Raw genomic sequence first — 16,729 nt, forward strand, 5'->3', positions numbered from 1 at the left:
ACCCCAAACCATGGGGTCAAGGTATTTTTAATTTCCGTACTGCAATGCCAAGCCAAGATTTGGCTCACAACTGGAAGAAAAAACCAGGTTGTGAAAGTAAGTCTGAGAGACCTGTAATTTGTTTTCCATCAAATGAGTAACTCCCTTTCACAGAGAGGTGCGAATTGTTCAGCAGTCACGTTTTGCATACACCTTGTCACAGATTAATTGGAGAACAAGACCACAAAGTTACTTTGACACCAAGTGGGTTGGGGTTCTGGACAGATGAACCTAGTGTACTGCGCTTTGCTTTTCCGTTTCTAGGCTTTTTTTTTTTTTTTTTTTTTTGGTAATTAGTGAAAATGGGACAAAATGCTCTGTTTGAAGTCCAGAGCACACCGTAAATACTTGAAAAGTGAAAGCATTTGCCAGCTTTATTTTAGAAACAGAGTTGCCAGGGCTGGGAGCAAACTGCATGGGCCTGGTATCTTCCCTTCCCTAGTCAAACTTGTGAGACTAGCTTGACTTATGAAGTCTGTTCAAGGATCCCGGATCCCAAATCGCACTCGTCTCTCCCCTCTTTGTTCATCCAATTGGGCCCTGCACATCATGGCCCTACAGGATGGCGTTATGGTCCTTTCCCACTAGGTTCTTCATCCAGGTCCCCCACGCATTCCAGGGTTGTTGCAGTTACATCAAATGAGCACTTCTGCAGAGTGATGTTTTCATGGATAAGAGATTTTTTTTTTTGCACTACACATCGTGTGGACCACCTTGACATCTAATATAAGCAATTATTACTTCAGAAGAGTGATACAAAAGGGATTTACCACTTAAGGCCTTTTCGTGATACCTAACAGCCGTTCACCAGACCCATCAGCGTGGAAGGGTTTAAAACAAACCAAAACACCGAAAAACTCCCCAGACCACGTCAAAGGCCCCTCTTTGACAGCGATCCAGAGCTGAGGAATGTTACAGCCATTCCAATGGGAGCAGTGGGTGGGGTGATGCTGATACCTGTTTTGGGTCCATACAAACCTGACGGGCAGCACTAATGGGGCAAAGCAGGCAACACCTTCACAGTGATTGCAATTATAGTATATAGGCTTCAGAAACAATTACCCTGTTCCATTGGAGATTTGCAAAATAGCAGAAAGGATCAGCAAAGTAATACTATAAAAGTGAAGTGAAAGGCCAACTCTCTGCTCTCACCTCTTCCAGACTGACCAAGAACCTGCAGGATGATTTGGATGTGCTCTAAATCCATGGAATGACGAAGCAAAGGAAAGCATAAGGCAGGAAACTTCTCCAGAGCTAGATTTCTGAAGACACAGAGCCGCCTCTCAAAAGAAGAGACCTGTTTTGTACAAAGCACAGCTATTCTCCACTGTTCCCCAACAATGAGATGATGATACAGGGGTTTTTCCAGTTCATAATGCTTCTGGAAACAAAGGTAGGTTTGGAAAGAAATGTTATGAGAGGGAATACGTGTCAAGTAGCACTGGTGAGAGGCTTGCATTTGAGCAGATGACGATGTGATCTGTCTGTGCAAAATAGCCTAGTTAATGACAGGCCAAATACACGTGTTTTGAGCTTAGAGTTCCTTGCCTTTGTGAAACGCTGCTAACAGGCCTTTGACACTTGAATGTTCTCAACCAGATTGAGATGAGCTCTTGTTTTACAAACAATTAATCTTACAGTAGTCCTAGCAACAGGAAAGTGCCATGGCAAACTCCACAACAGAGATGGACGGAAGACTTCATATTCCACCTAAGCCTCAGTGACTTTTCTCAAGTCAGCCTTAGTAATGATTTGTCTGAGTTTCACATTGATTACTGGACTACTGCAGAGCTTCAGATTCTCCATTTATCTCCTCTAAGCTCCTCAGGCAGGCTGCACGGCTATGTTTTATCCAGTTTTCTGTTACCTTCAGTGCAACTTGGTTTTGACTCGTACCGACCTATACAGAGTAAGGAACCTGTCCTGATAAAGTCCCACAGCCCTCACTTCAGGGTGGAATGACATTCGGCATGCTTTCATTTCTAGTTTGGAAAAGTACATTTGAAAAAGAACCAAAAGTCACTGAAAACGCAGAACGTGGACTTAATCAGCAGGAATGAAAACACCACAGTTTCATCACCCTCTTACCTGTGCTGTGCCTCAGTGTCTGATTAGGGAAGGGGAAGGTCCTATTGGAGGAGCTAATGATGTCTCATGAGAGCTGAGGGTGTTAAAGCACTTTGCAATCCTTGCATGGAAAGTAGCACGGATGTGCAGAATTATCAGTGCAGCAAAATCCCCCCACTCATCACTAAAATCAGCTCTAGGGCTAGGGGACTAAGACATGTAAGACTGAGATATTGGAGCCTTCTTTCACTATTCACCAGCTCAAGATAGACTACTAAATAAATGTTAGAAGGAAAAAACCCTCTTCAGGGAAAGAAGAAGAAAAAAAAAAAAAAAAAGCGGACACAGAAGCGTAGCTGGAGGTAAAGAATGGGAATGCTGTTTTGAGTTGCTGTCCTTAATGTCAGTCTGGAAACAGCTAAATTAATTTTTCTCTGGGAATTGTCTGAAGAAAACAAAGTTGTACCCATTAGGGACACTGAAACTTCTATAAACTGGGATTCTTGGACTACCGTGAAACTGTAGAAGGGTTGGGGATAGAGAACAGAAATGGAAAACAGAGAAGAGATTTCTTTAAATTGTGTCTTAGTGTCAAGTGCACAGATGGGCTGAAATAAAAAGTAGCAGAGTTTCTGCAAGCCCTTTGAAGCATTTCTCAAAGCAGACAAAAGCAGTGGAAACCATTTCACAGTGGCTTCTAAGCTCTAGTCAGTGTTATATTATACACTGGGAAAAATGTTTTCCAAGAATGGATGGTGGCATGACAGACATTTCTTGAAAGAAGGGCTGTGCATAGAAGGTGGTCAGTATGTCCTACTGATGGTCTCAGTTCTTTGAAACAAAGATTGCATACCATAAATAAGTAATTTTCAGTTTTCAGAAGTATGTTAATGAAAATTCAGTTCAGCAGGAGAGAACCAAGCCTTGCTGCTCCTTTGTCTACTTCAGCTTCAAACTTTTTTTTTTTCCCCTGGAAAAAATTAGAGATGTTCCTCTGTGACCTGGTTGGCATTTCCACTGCATTACAGCTACTGCTGAGCTTAAGATGTCTTACTCAGATTGTCTCAAGGCTACAACCCTCCCCCCCAAGCACCCCAAACTTTCTATCACTTCACAAGCCATTGCACAATTAACACACACACACACACACACTATAGCTAGCCTCCTTGCGCTACTTTGAGAGTAACCCCTTCTTTTTTTTTTTGCCTCTAACTAGGGAGAAACTTTAATGTTACAAGCAGGTGAAGAACCAAATCTGAGTAAGCCAGTTTGCAGTAAAGGAAATGCTACAAAAGCTGAGCTGCAGTTAATAAACTTTTGCCTTTTAAAAATTATTCAGTTTCTTCCTTAATTACGTTGCCTTGTTTGTAGTAACATAGAGAAAGTGCAAGATGCTTTTTTAACGGGGAGAAATCTTAACTTTCCCTAACCCTATCCACTCCTAGTCAATAAATGGAGAAGATGAGGTGGAATAGTCAGCTGTGGATATAGACTATGCTTTGGTGGCTTTTGCTTGTTGGCTTCAAGAGCCGAAATTCAGGCATTTTGTACATATAAATATATATAAATATTTTTGCTTACTTATGGAATGTTTGTGCATATGTAGGGCACCAGTTCAAAATGATGAGGGATGGTTAAGGCTAAGAAAATGAAATTCATTGCAAAGCTATAATTTTGTCTTCATTTTTCTCCTTTACAAAGGAGACTAAAGCATCTTCCCTGTAATAGTCAGCCACTGTGTAATCCCCCGTCAACACCAATTCTAGGGAAAACTACTCAGGACCAAGTCCCTGAGGCAAAAATCTAGGACACCATGATTTTAGCTCAAGTAATCCACATAATTAACAGCCTACATTAGTGGAAAATTAAACATTCCAAGGCCTTGGACCTACTGCCACCTGAAAAAGAAAAGGCATTTTCTGTACGGGATGGCCTAGATCCAAGCGTTTAAGCATACATTGTAACTTAACAATTGGCCAAGGGCTCTAGGTTTATCTCAGGGGGCTACAACATAGCCGGAGAGTGCTGTGCTTACTCCTCAGAAGTACCAAGTGTCCCCGAGGAGACACTCCTGCAAACCTCCCCATCTCTGCTGGGGGCACGTGTGTCTTACAAATGCTCCAGCGTTGCAGGGCAATGCAAGGAAATTTGGCTCCCAGCAGCTACTGTTCATTCAAGCTGTCCCATCAGCAACGTTCCAGTCCAGGCCTTTCCTTACTGCCCCAGTTTTGGCTACCGTAAAATTTACAGGACATAATGAACTTGTAGCTACTCTTCATGTTGCAATATAGCCTGGCATTCTCTGAAGCAGGGAGCATCAAGAACACCATTTGCCTTTAGGTACCTCTGTGGAAATTCCCTCAAAAAAGGAAACTGTGGACTTATACTGCTGACCCTTTCTTTTTCATGCCTCACACTAGCTCTTCTCCCTCTTTGAATACTTACAAGCCACCACACACACTCAGTCTGAAGAGGGGTGGTCTCAGTTCTCTGCAGGGCCAAGAAGATTTGAACTCATCCCTGGGCTCCTATGCAGCTTGGCGTTGCCAAGAACTGGAGTGGTACAGAGCCTCGCCTTCCTTTTGAGGCTAGGAGGCCTCAGTGCACAAGGTTTTGTTCTTTCTTCCACGTTTCCTGGGTGGAGACCTTGTGGACTGAGAAGTGAAAAGGGATGCTTGGGAAGCCCACTGCTGTACATCGTGCAGCTGGCAGGCAGAGCATGACGCGTGGGACAGTCTCCAGGCTGTATTGCAAGCAGAACCACCCCGGAGCTGGCCATCCTCTTACTCTCCCTGAAACCAGGTGAGATCTGCCCCTAACTCTACTCCAAAAAAATAAGACTTTGGTGGAAATAGAAACATGTCAGTGCAAGGATGTTCTTTGGGCTAGTCAGTAATTTACTAACCCCTGCTGGAGCCTGTTGTGATTTCCATGCTGTGCATTTGCACATCACATAATGATGAAACCTGGGGAGTTCTCAAATTGATGTCAGTTACCTTCTATTGTCTCTTGCCAGACACATATAACCTGGTGACGCTTACACTGATACGGAAATCACTCAATCACTCCATTCCTCTTGAATCAAGCCAAGTCATTCGTCAGCAAAATGTTTCAGGCTTGGGGACCTAAAACCAGCTGGTCCTTTAAGCAACATGTTTTCGGCCCTGTAAGTTAATGCAATTCTGTTTGTGTCCATCACTGCTAACCTTTAGAACACAGAGTTTTTTTGCTGATTGAGTTGTGAACTGAAATCAGTAATGTGCAGAGGGCAGGGTAGTATTTTACCTCGGTATCGATTCTCCCCTGTTTCAATCATACTTCTCTCTCTCGGCTTTGTTTTCCAAAGCTTCATCAGCCTTCAGATTCCACCAGCACCAAAATGTGGCGTTCCAGCCATGGGCACCAGCTCCTGACGATGCTTGTCCTCTGCGGTGTTACTCAGGACAGGAGAACTCTTTGGGCTTGCTCTGTTTTAGTGAGGCTTAAGGTATGGTTGCAACTGGACTTCTTTCTTTCTTTTTGTAAAACACAACGCTATGTTATTTTGCTAAACATGTAATCTGCTTAATTACAACTACTGTGACAAGCCCTGAATTCTAACAAGAAGAATTCCTACAGAACACCCCGCAGTGATAATGGGAAACACACTGCTATTAGTGACTTATTTTTTCTTGCCAACTGTGTATTGAATGGAGTTCTAAAATGGACCAAAAAAGTCTTGACAGTTACAAAAGGAAAAGACAGAAATCATTGTTCCTAAAACCTTAACAGTCCATTACATTTTTAAGCAACATTTAAGATACAGTTGAAATCAAGAAAAAATATAATTGTTATACTCTGATTTCTCACCTGTACACTGACCGTGGCAGTTAAGATGTGAGGCAGTATCTGCTTACTGGTTTACTCACTGTTAATACTTACAGTGTTACTCACTGCTTGTGTAGAAAATGTTTCATCTTGGTTAAAAAAGAAAATAAACGTAATGTATTTTCCATTTTAAATTCACTAATGTGTTTGGTTTCTCCTAATTCTGCTATGTTCTACCTGGGATCAAATTGCCTTACATTACATTAATAAAAACAAAGGGGGAAAAAAAAAAAGACATAAAGAAAAAGCCTTAACTGGTCCTCAGTTCCTGGCTGCCTGCCTGTGAAGGTTTTGTTTGTCAATATGCCCGCTTCGGTGTTCGTGTATCTGAACTGCTTCGTTTAGCACACGGGGAGGACAGCAGCGATGCCTCACAGGATGGCAGGCACTCCCAACCACGGCCCATGGTGCACACTTACGTTGCTTGTCCCAGAACTGAATAACTCCAAGTAAGGTATCGAGTTTTCTGTAATGCCCGCCTAGGACTGCTGAGCTATGGCCAGCTTATGACAAGCTCTTAGCCCAAGGGGAACTTTACAAGATGACCCTGCTCAACAAATAGTACTGAGATGACGACTAACTTAAGTCTGTTTCTGGTGTACAGATTCCCACAGGGCATTCACATAGGCAATTTTGTGTCAGCTTTTCCACTGGCACTTTCTGCAGGACATGTTTACATCCAGCTGCTACTAGGAACAAAGTTTCCACCTCTCTAGTGGCATCACTTGGCATTTTTGGATAAGGACAGCACTGGTGGTGTCACAAGTTCCTTGCTTTGCCATTCCAGGTGTGGTGTCTTCTTCTGCTTACCCTCCACCCCCTGCCTACGCCACCAAGAACAATGCATCAATGGGAGGGTGAGGTGTCTTCCAAGCCCAGAAGCTCCTTTACGAGTCTTTCACCAAACTGTGCGCGGCTATACCTTGTCACATGGTAGGCCTCTGACATTTTGTAGAGGATGTAGGCATTGTTTATAGCGATGCTGATGGCAAACCAGAATACTTGCTGCCAGGTCTTGTTTGGTTTGTGAGATATGAAATACCTAAAAAGCCAAGAGAGAAGGGTAGGGAAAAGCACCATTCAGCCAAACACTTGAAGCTGGGATGCAAGAAATAACCCCAAAGACTGCAGTCCCAAAGGTAAAGCAGACCCAGGACTTAATACCTAGTGCAAGTATCATCTTCAGAAATTTTGTACAACGTATGTGACAGTCATTTACAGTTAAGTTGCACAATTTTGGAAATTTCTAGTAGTGTCTACAAGAACAGACTTCCTTGCTCTCAGAAGAAAAACCTCAGCAACACCCTCACCTCTGCACCGCTCCACATAAGTAGGAGTACTGATACAGACTCCTCCAGCTTACTTGTGACAAACATCCACGTGGTGGGAGCTGTGGGTCTGAATCCCTTCAATTTGTAACTTAAAAAAGTCTCAGGCACATTATGTTACAGTTTAGAGAAAACTGCTGATGCTTCTCCTCTTGTTTATCTCTATTGCGAGCAAAGAATGATTTCTGCTGCTGTCAACAGTAGGTGGGAGGATGCGGGGGTAGAGCCAGAGCGTGCGGTGCTGGTATGTGGAGCACCTCTCCATAAGGCAGAACTAGAAAAGACTGACATCCTTATTTTTAGCTTATGACTAACTCTAGGACTGCCAAAATATTCGTTCTTTGGTCATAAGATTTCCCACTTTCCTACTTTCATTTTTTTAGTTACCATTTAAATCTACTACCTCACTTCTTTTTTGTATTGATGTCCTCAAATCAGATCCCAGCATCGGTCTCCACCAACCACCTCCTCCTCTTTCATCTCTTCTACTGAATTCTTGCTGCCTTGCTCAGAACTGGCTTGGAAAATCCCTGTTGCTTTTTCTTGCTCCTCAATTTTTAGTTCTCGAAATCTTCCACACCTCATGGCTATTCCCACAGCCAAGCTTCACCACTGCTATTCTTACTCATTTCTGGTTCTCCCTGCTACATAAAGAGCTAACACTAAGGACCCCAACCAGAATTCAGGAGCCAAAAGACCTACATTCTGCTCTCCCAGATCATCTAGATCAGCTTTACATCCACAACTGATTGCACTTTCCTTCTAGCTCCAGGTAACATGACTATCACAAGTATCAAGATTATCACAGATAATCACCTAAAGACCATCTGCTGATAGGGGTGGGGAGCTGAGCTAGCCTGAGACACTTGTGGGGCTGGTAGAGCCGAGTTGAATTCCCTACTTAGTCTTCAATTTGATGCGGCCAAGAACATCAGCCTGCTGGCTCACCTTCCCAACACTTCTTAAAAGTCATTTAAAAGATGCTAAGAACATAAGGCTCAATTTTTTTTTGACTGGTGGATAGGAAGATAGAGCCAAAACAACACTAGCAATGCAGCTCTTGCCCTCATGCAGAGCCAGCTTCTGATCTTTGACCGAAACAGGAGTTTTGTCAGAGATTAATTCCATGAAAGCAGGATTGGGCCCTCAGCTGCAGCTCAACATGGAAAACTCAAACATCGCAGCAACAGAAAAGGAGTGAAAGAAATACACACATGCACACACACATATATTCTTACTTACTTGCTGTATTTGTCATCATATTTGCAGATATAGCTAAGGTGAGCAGCAAAGGCTTCAACTGCTAATGGGCACGGAATTTCTCCGCTTTTTCTCTTAATTATAACTCCTGTATCAATTAGAAACATAACATTTTTAAGTCCACATGATAGGTCTAGCAATTAAAAGATACAGTTTCTATATACGGTTTATTATAAAATAAATCTTATTGACATTTTCTGCCCTAAATCTAGGAAGTTGCAGGTAACACAGATGCTAATTAGATTTTTTTTTTAATTGGTAATGCATTGAGCAAGTGAAAGGGGAAGAAGAGGGATCATTTTTCAGTTGGAAATGAAAAAGTGTTGGACACAAACACTTTTACCACGTGTTCAGAAAAAAACACGCACATTGCCATAGTCCCACGGTGGTCCCCTACGGGCAGTATCAGTCTCTCCTCTGTTGGTTCACAATTGTGGTCCCTTCTAGAGCTGTGACTTGCTGTTTTATGCTTTGAGTTCTGAAGGTCCCAAATGAGTCCTTTGAAATTAAATCCTTTGCTTTTCTCCACCCATGGAGGCCAAGAGCAACAGTGCCTCCACTCCACTGGGTGCCAATCCACAAAGAAGGGAAAATGCAATAAAAAGGAGCCAACTGGCTAAACCCAGTCACGACTGGGTGAGTTGGTGGGTGAGCTGAGGGAGTCATAACCACAGTACCTTTGAAATGGGAAGCAGATGGATTTGCTGCGGTGGGGAGCCAGAGCTCAGATGTGGCTTAGGTGGCTCAGTGGAGCTAAGCAGACATTTTTCTGCCTGCGAGTGATGTTTCCTGCCCTGCCTGGTCAGCTGGCTAGATAATTCAGCTCATCATGGGGGATGATTATACTGCCTACTGCAGAAATCTGTGGTAAGGCAACAAGTCCCCTGCAGCTACCTACCAACTACTCTCTGCATAGACAAAGACGCGGTGCCTAGAGCAGGTTACTCCAAGAACAGGCCCCATTCCCTCACATGGTGTGTCTTTGACCTGGCCTTCTCCAACACTACAGCAATTTTTATGAGTCCAATGCTCTCCCAAGAAAAGCCCCTAGCTCTTCTCTGATTTATTGCTCCTGTCCTCTGTCTTTTCTCTATCCAGGGGAAGCTCCTTGTAGGAGTACAGTTCCCTAACTTTTGATTTTACATCCCCACAGGGTTTGATGGTCAGCGCTCCAGGGTATGGACCACCTCTTGCTCCACGTCTATGGCACACTGCTTAGTGAGGATCCCTACTCTCTCCCAGGCACAGCACTGTTTTTCTCCAGGTCTAGAGAGGCACAGGCCTGGTTGCATCCTTTCTCAGCATTGTTTCAGTATCAGTACAATTCTGGGCTGTCTCATTTCTCAAGTCTTCAAACTCTCATTGCCTTCCCTCTGCCAACTCTTTTACAATCATCCCTAAAATGCTCCTCACGTTTTGATTACAGGCTTCACCATTTCATTCCTTCAGCTGGAAGTCTCATTCCATCCATTATCTCTGTCAAGCCCCCTGTGCTATCCTAGCTGGCAGGCTCTATTTTGAAGCGAGACTTACGACACATACTAAATGTCATGTTATGGCTGAGCCATGCAGCAATTTATTTGGGGTCTTTAAAGTCTAATTTTTCAAGAGTCCGAAATGATATCACCTCTAAATTGTTCAATATACTCTCCTTTCACCTCTGCCTCCTCAAGCTGGGTGTAAATGTGGCCCAAGGGGACGGGAAAAAATCCAATCAAACAAATAAACCCTTCATTACATTTGCATACATATCGTGCTTTCTTGATCCTTCTAACGAGTCCTACAAAAATCTGGCCAGCATGAGGTAAAAAGGGCTGATATACCACCAGCCTGCTGCATCAGTGCTGCAAAATCACTTGCCATCCCATCTGGGCAGGTCAGGAACAGGTAAGAATGTTCCTGGTGTCAGCATTTTACAAAAAAAAAACCTCCTTCCTCCTCTTGCTCTCCTCTCTTCTCTTTCTTCCCCCTCTCTTCCTTTGGAGGATTTTTATTTCCTTTGCAATTCGCTTTGTATTCACAATCCTTTAAAAAAAAATAAGCACTGCAGTGGCAGCTATGTGGGTACCACATACTCCCTCTCACTTTCTATTATATTCCACATAACAGTCCTCTGTTTTGAGAGTATAAATAGCTTTATAGACACATTATTTTTGTAGCCTTTATTAGGCTTGTTTGGTAGCTATAGGCCACCTCTCCTGGGAAGACGACTGCCGGAGCTGGGTCATTCCTAGCTGCAGGTCTCTGTGGCAAGTGGTCCCAAGCCAGCTGAGTCACCGATGAGCTGTTTCCCCTCCTGGTCCTCCCCCAGCATCGCTGTGTTCCCGTCCCTGGCAGCACTCCAGGGAACACACCTCCTGCTCTGCAGCCACGGCCTGCCTTTGCCTGCGTGCTGGAAGGGGTGCCGGCTGCCGGCCTCCATGCTGCCACCGAGGACAGGCATCAGCCTTTGGGTTTGGGGTTTTTTTAACCTTTTTTTAATTTATTTTTAAGTTTTTAAACTGTATGCTTATCAAGCAAAGCTTGGGAAATACCATCCCAAATGAAACAAGCAGAAAGACAAAGGTGTACATACGTTAGTTCCTTCAAAACACTTATTCTAAGCCAATCTGTGATTTTAGGAGCTAGAATCATGTTTCTTAAAATTGGAGGCTCAGTAATACTAGCACTTGCGTCCGCCTTGGCAAATACTGAGATGGCACAACATAAGATAACAAAGGCGACACTGCATGTTCCAAGTGCTGTATGGCTTTTTATCATTTGTTACAATTCTTTATCAGAATTGCAGACAGTCAGCATTGTACAAGGTCTAATGTTCCAGGTCTTCCCATCAGAGTCCTCCAGTCCCATCCCAACTCTTCCAATACTTGGACACAACCCCCTGAATATAGTTTTACAAAGGACATACGGAAATAAAGTAAAACCCCTAATCTTCCTCGTCCTGAAACATACTTTTAAACATTATGCTTTTTTCTCCAGACTTTCCAGTTCTGGGCCAATCTCACAAGCTGATTTTTCAGGAAACTAGATTGTCACCGGACACTCCTCACTCCAGCTTCTCCTGGGCTATGAACCACACAGGGACTTACACAACTGCTTCATGCAATAGCGATGCCTCCACAACATCTCCCATCTTCTCACAAGTCACTTGTGAGATGCCAACATGCCATTTGCAGCTCTTTAGTCCTTGCATATGGGGCCCAAGCATTGTTTTCTATCCTTAGCTATTGTCTCATTTAGCTTTCAAGTAGAGCTGGTTGGTGAAGAGCAGCTGTGAAAGCTCTTCTCAGAAGGAAGCTACTTCTTAAAAAGATCTTGGGTTCAACAAGTTTTTGCTAAAGGTGTCATTCTGATCATCCTGCTGTGCAGCAAGTGAAGTTGCTGCCTACTCCATCCTGCTTCATACGAAAAATACAAAAGATTGTAGTTATTTCTAGAACATGGGAATGGAAATACTGGGAGAGTGGGCACCAGATCCAGAGTTGAAAAACAAAAATGCAGCCTTGACCCACAGATAGTGAGGTTTGGGCCTGCACATACATCACCTGCTTTAGAATAAGGGTAACTTTTTACTCTCTGGGGGTCCCAATCTCTTTTGGTTTCTCAGTTCTTCTGTAATACAGGCACAAGAGAAAATTAAACTCAAGTTAAAGCTTAAGGGAAATTAAAAACCCCACTGAATTTTGTTCTAGGCAGAAACTTCATAGTTGATAGCACAGTAAGAAGGACATTTTTGCAAGACTAAAGGAATAAGACTCATCCTTTCCCATCTGAGATGATGCATTATGACACGTTGGTTCAAAACATCCGTAATAAATAACCTGCTGCATCTAAGAATAGCATTCATAGATCAGCTCTGACAAGTGTACTGCCCTCCTGGTGCCTCTGGCTTGGGTGAGATTTGCACTCCGAGTACAGGCAAGATTTACCTTTTTGACTTTCCTTTAAATTGCAATAAATAGCTCATTATTAGCTACACCCACCTCTTTTCTCATCCTAAGTTTTGGGTTGATCATCTCCCGCCTTCTGTTTTTAAGGTTTTCTCTTCACAGCCTCCTCCATCTCTATCAACATTTACATCCAACCAAATGCAAACATGCACCATGCATGGTCAGGCAATCCCGCTGGTACCAGTCTCTGTCTAACCACCCTGCGTAGGTTTTATTCCCCTTTGTCCCTACCTCCTCTCCTGTCTAACACACGTGCTTAGCAGATCTGTGCTACAGGCTGCCTCAAGGAGAAGCGATTCCTCCTCTTCCTCTGTAATTATGTGCCTTAGAGGAGACTTTGGTGGTCCAGCTTCAAGTTGGTTTAAACTAGCTTTGCTGCACTGACTTCAGAGATGCCAAATCAGAGGCAGGCAATCTGGTTTCCTGCCTTCCTACTGAGACTCCATCTGTTCTCAGCTCTCCACTAGAGACTCTCTTCCCCCCAGCACCACTCTTTAAAAAGCTAATCTCCGTGTTCTGCTCTGATTCAGCATGAACTATGTCAACTGTCCCAGCCAGCATTTGGTGAGCAATGTGTTGGGCAAGTCATGGCCATCACAAGCAGAGGTCCTAATTAGCGGATGTTAAACTACCTCACACACGCAACCTACAATCCCATCTATGCCAAAACAGACCCAGGGTCAATCACAAGCACAACAGCCCACATCTCCGTGTGCTGCTTGTAAAGGATGCTGCCAGCACAGAGTCTGGTTTTGCTCCCTCTTTTAACAGGGCAGTTAATACTGACATTTACAAGCGTATTTTTCTAGTAATATTTAGGCATTATAACCAAATGCTCCCTGATAGCCTATAAAAAATAGGAGACATGCAGTGATAACTCTTATCCAGTTACTGCAGCTGAATAATCTAAATCCAGTAAAGCGCACAAGTGAAACAACACAAAACCTGATGGTGAACACCCTCCATGGGGAGGACACTGCTCCAGGGACTGGCTTTATCAGGGTCCCCAAAGTGTCGTATTTCCTTCACATACATATTTTCAGCATTTGTGCTCAGACACCAGTCCATCTGAGTCACCAAGTCCTCGCTCTGCTGGGGTGCCCAGCAGAATTCCTTGGGATCAGTCACTCTTTGCAAAAGGTAATGAGCCTTCTGGTAAGGCATCGAGCAACACACAAAGACAGCGTTTCAGCTTACAGTACCGTAATTCAAGGCCTTAACTTTGCTTCTGTAGCCTGTACACACATGTGAGAGTCACTTGGGATTCAGAACATGAGTGTACAAGACGCCTGTGAATTGGTGGCTTTACATTTAAAGTTTTAGGTTATTCTTATTTGTCTCAAGCAGTTATATGTAAATCTGAATAATAAAAATGAAAATGAACTGAAATAATATTTTCACTGAAAGATAAATTTCAAAGAGTTAGCTTCTTACAGACATGGCATCTTATAGAAGTTTCCAAACCTTCTTAAAACCATCTGTATACTTTCAAAAAGGAAAGTATCAGGAAGCTCTTTGCAATCATTTGAACTACCCAAGTTATCCGTTTTGGTTTCTTTTCATCAGCTGCTAAAATCAATTTAACATACAACAGGAAACCTTAATCATATTTACTTCTGGCAAAAAGACGTTGTTTGTGACTAAGTTTTTACTGGATAAGGGAAATTAATTGTAGGATCTGCTCAGGGTTCTAAGTACATCGTGATGTTTATTAATTTTTCTGTATCAGCAATCCTACAAGATGCTTTGCAAACGGGGCCAGTATAGTGTTACACAACAACCACCTTCCCTTCTTTGACCACCAGCAAAGATACAATCTTTATACCTAAAAGGACACTGCCTCCACCAGCTCGGGCAAAGGAGGCTGCATTAGCAGTAGGCTGTTAACCTTTGTACGGGGAAAAAAATAGCTGTAGGAAGACACAAAAGGGAAGTAATCACTACTGCTACTGTTTATCTAGGATATTATGATCAAGCTCTTTGTTCAGGCTTATTATCAAACTCAGTGACTCATTTTGCCTTGTCACATAAAGGATGTGCCCTTTTGAGATGAGCAGTAGGAATATTGCTTACCTTGTTGAACCGGTGAATAGGCATTGGTCAAAAAACGAAAGTGCCCTTTATTGTACCAGCAGATCAAAGACATGTTTCCCTTCATTCTTATTCTGTACTGTCCTCTGGACTGGGGAGTTTCAGGGTTGTTCAGCATGGATGGAGGTAGGCCTGTGCAGTCACTCTTCCTGGTGCTCAGCAACCCACAGCAGTAAATCTCTGCATGTGAACAAAACCATTGCCTATCAGCAAGCCATTGCATGGACCCAGAAAGCAAGAGCAGTGGAACGAGTCTGAATGACCTGATGAGAGAAAGAGCTTGTCCTACAGCTTTCTAGTCCAACAGATATGTTAGCCAACTGGCCGCCTCCTGTAATACCAAATATTTGTGTCCTACATGACCATCTCTGGAAACTGACAAGTGCAGAAAGTCTGCTCTCTAGATGAAATGTATTGATGTCTCCTGCACAGTCATGATGAAACGACAAGGAGAAGAATTCAGGGTATCTTCCCAACAACAACATCCATAATCTGTTCAACAACCTTCACAACATGTTTAAAATTGGACTGAAAAAAAACCCCAACAGTGATATGCATTATGGAACAAATCAGAATTTATGATCCAAGAGAGCCTTTGATGTTTAACTAAGCGAATAAATTGTGGAGGGAACAGGGAGGTAGGGAAAGCTATAGCATCTTAGATGTTAACTGAAATAAATTGTCCTACATGACTCTCATGATGCTTTTAATCACCGTATACATAGCTGACAAACTCTGGTTTAATCTACTGCTTCACTGTGCTGCCCAGTTCTTGATTTCCAGCTCACTACTCCTTGCACTGGCATCATCTGGTTTGTTAAGGAAATACTGCTTAAGCAATTAAGAACCACTGAAACCACTGGTTGATTTAAAAAATGCATGTGTCAGAAAGATAGAGAAGATGGAAATGAAAACGGATTTAGGGAAAGGCGATAAACCGAACAGTGCCCTAGTTAAGTGAGCACTGATCTTGTCCTGCACAGACATCAGAGGCTCCACGGGCGGCACATTCTGCTGCTCACAGCTTCTTGGCCTTTTCATATTGTGAAAAAGGCAATGAATAAAATCTAACACCACAAAACGTGTCTTAATGCAGCCAGGTGGGCACAAACAAGATTTGGAAACAACATTAATAATGACAATGCTTGAATTTATCATTAGGCTGTGAAATAATAATTCTGTTAGTCCAAGAGAAGCAGATGTTCTTTATCAAATTAGCTGAACTCAAGGAAATCTTGTATGGAAACTTCCTCAGTCTCCCTAGGTTTTGTGTTAACCCCCCTGAGTGAAAAAAAATGATGGGCATTGAAGCAGGTGACATCTGTGCACATCTTTCATATGGCAGCAGAGGCTTGTGGTAATTTAAAGCTCATCTATCAGCTAAGTCTACTTGATCAAATTTTTCATCATGCTGAATTTTGCATGTTGGATAACTGGATATCCTTACAGGGGAAATGCTAGGTCAGACTACAGTGTCTGGCTTCCCCTGAGCGTTGGTTATTTTTAATGAATGAATCAGTCCCTGGAAAGTTCCTTCCACAAAAGACAATGAGAAAAGCATTATGGCACAGGCTCACAATCAATACAGGAGGAAGAGCATGTCCAGTGGAAGACTTTTTTTTTTTTTAAATTCCTTGTCTTGCTAAGAGGTACACAAAGAGTGAAGGTCACATACCTGCAAACTTTGGCATTAACATAGCAAACTTTTAGAAAGCTTTCTCCTAGTCAATGTTAAGATCTTCCTGCTCTGATAACAAGCAAGCCTGAGAAGAATTTCCTTAGCTACCTAAAGTTTATGACTCACTGAAGGGTGATACTTACTCTCTCTAGGAGACTGCAATGGTGTAAAACCAAGCTAATAACTACGTTATTGTGCCAGAGCTTCAAAATAGCAACAGACATCTCGAGATGCCCATAAAAATTAATTGCAGCCTTTCTTTTAGCTCAGGCAATAAGCCTGCAGAAAGCTTCCAGCAGATGTTTCGCTCCTCATACAGAATAATGGGAACCATTTCCTCACTCAGGAACACACCGTGGAACATTCCTGCTGTATAGCTTAGAAAAGTGCAGCACTTCTGCAGATTTACTAGTGTCTCTCATCATGGATGACACCCTTAATCTGTAGAG

At 42.9% G+C, this 16,729-nt stretch overlaps 1 protein-coding gene across 1 annotated transcript in view; it reads right to left on the reverse strand.

The window, feature by feature from the left end:
* Positions 1-5,334: 5,334 nt before the first annotated feature.
* The window catches only part of PGBD5 (piggyBac transposable element derived 5), a 69,363-nt gene continuing 57,968 nt past the window's right edge, over positions 5,335-16,729 (reverse strand). The window contains exons 5-7 of the mRNA XM_074580152.1: positions 14,585-14,782; positions 8,544-8,649; positions 5,335-7,015 (exon numbers count right to left, since the gene is read on the reverse strand). Coding sequence (XP_074436253.1) covers positions 6,820-7,015; positions 8,544-8,649; positions 14,585-14,782 — 500 coding nt within the window. The 3' untranslated portion in view covers positions 5,335-6,819. The remainder of the gene's footprint in view (positions 7,016-8,543; positions 8,650-14,584; positions 14,783-16,729) is intronic.

This window comes from Larus michahellis, chromosome 3 (genome assembly GCF_964199755.1).
Source record: "Larus michahellis chromosome 3, bLarMic1.1, whole genome shotgun sequence".
In the NCBI taxonomy this organism is placed as follows: domain Eukaryota; kingdom Metazoa; phylum Chordata; class Aves; order Charadriiformes; family Laridae; genus Larus; species Larus michahellis.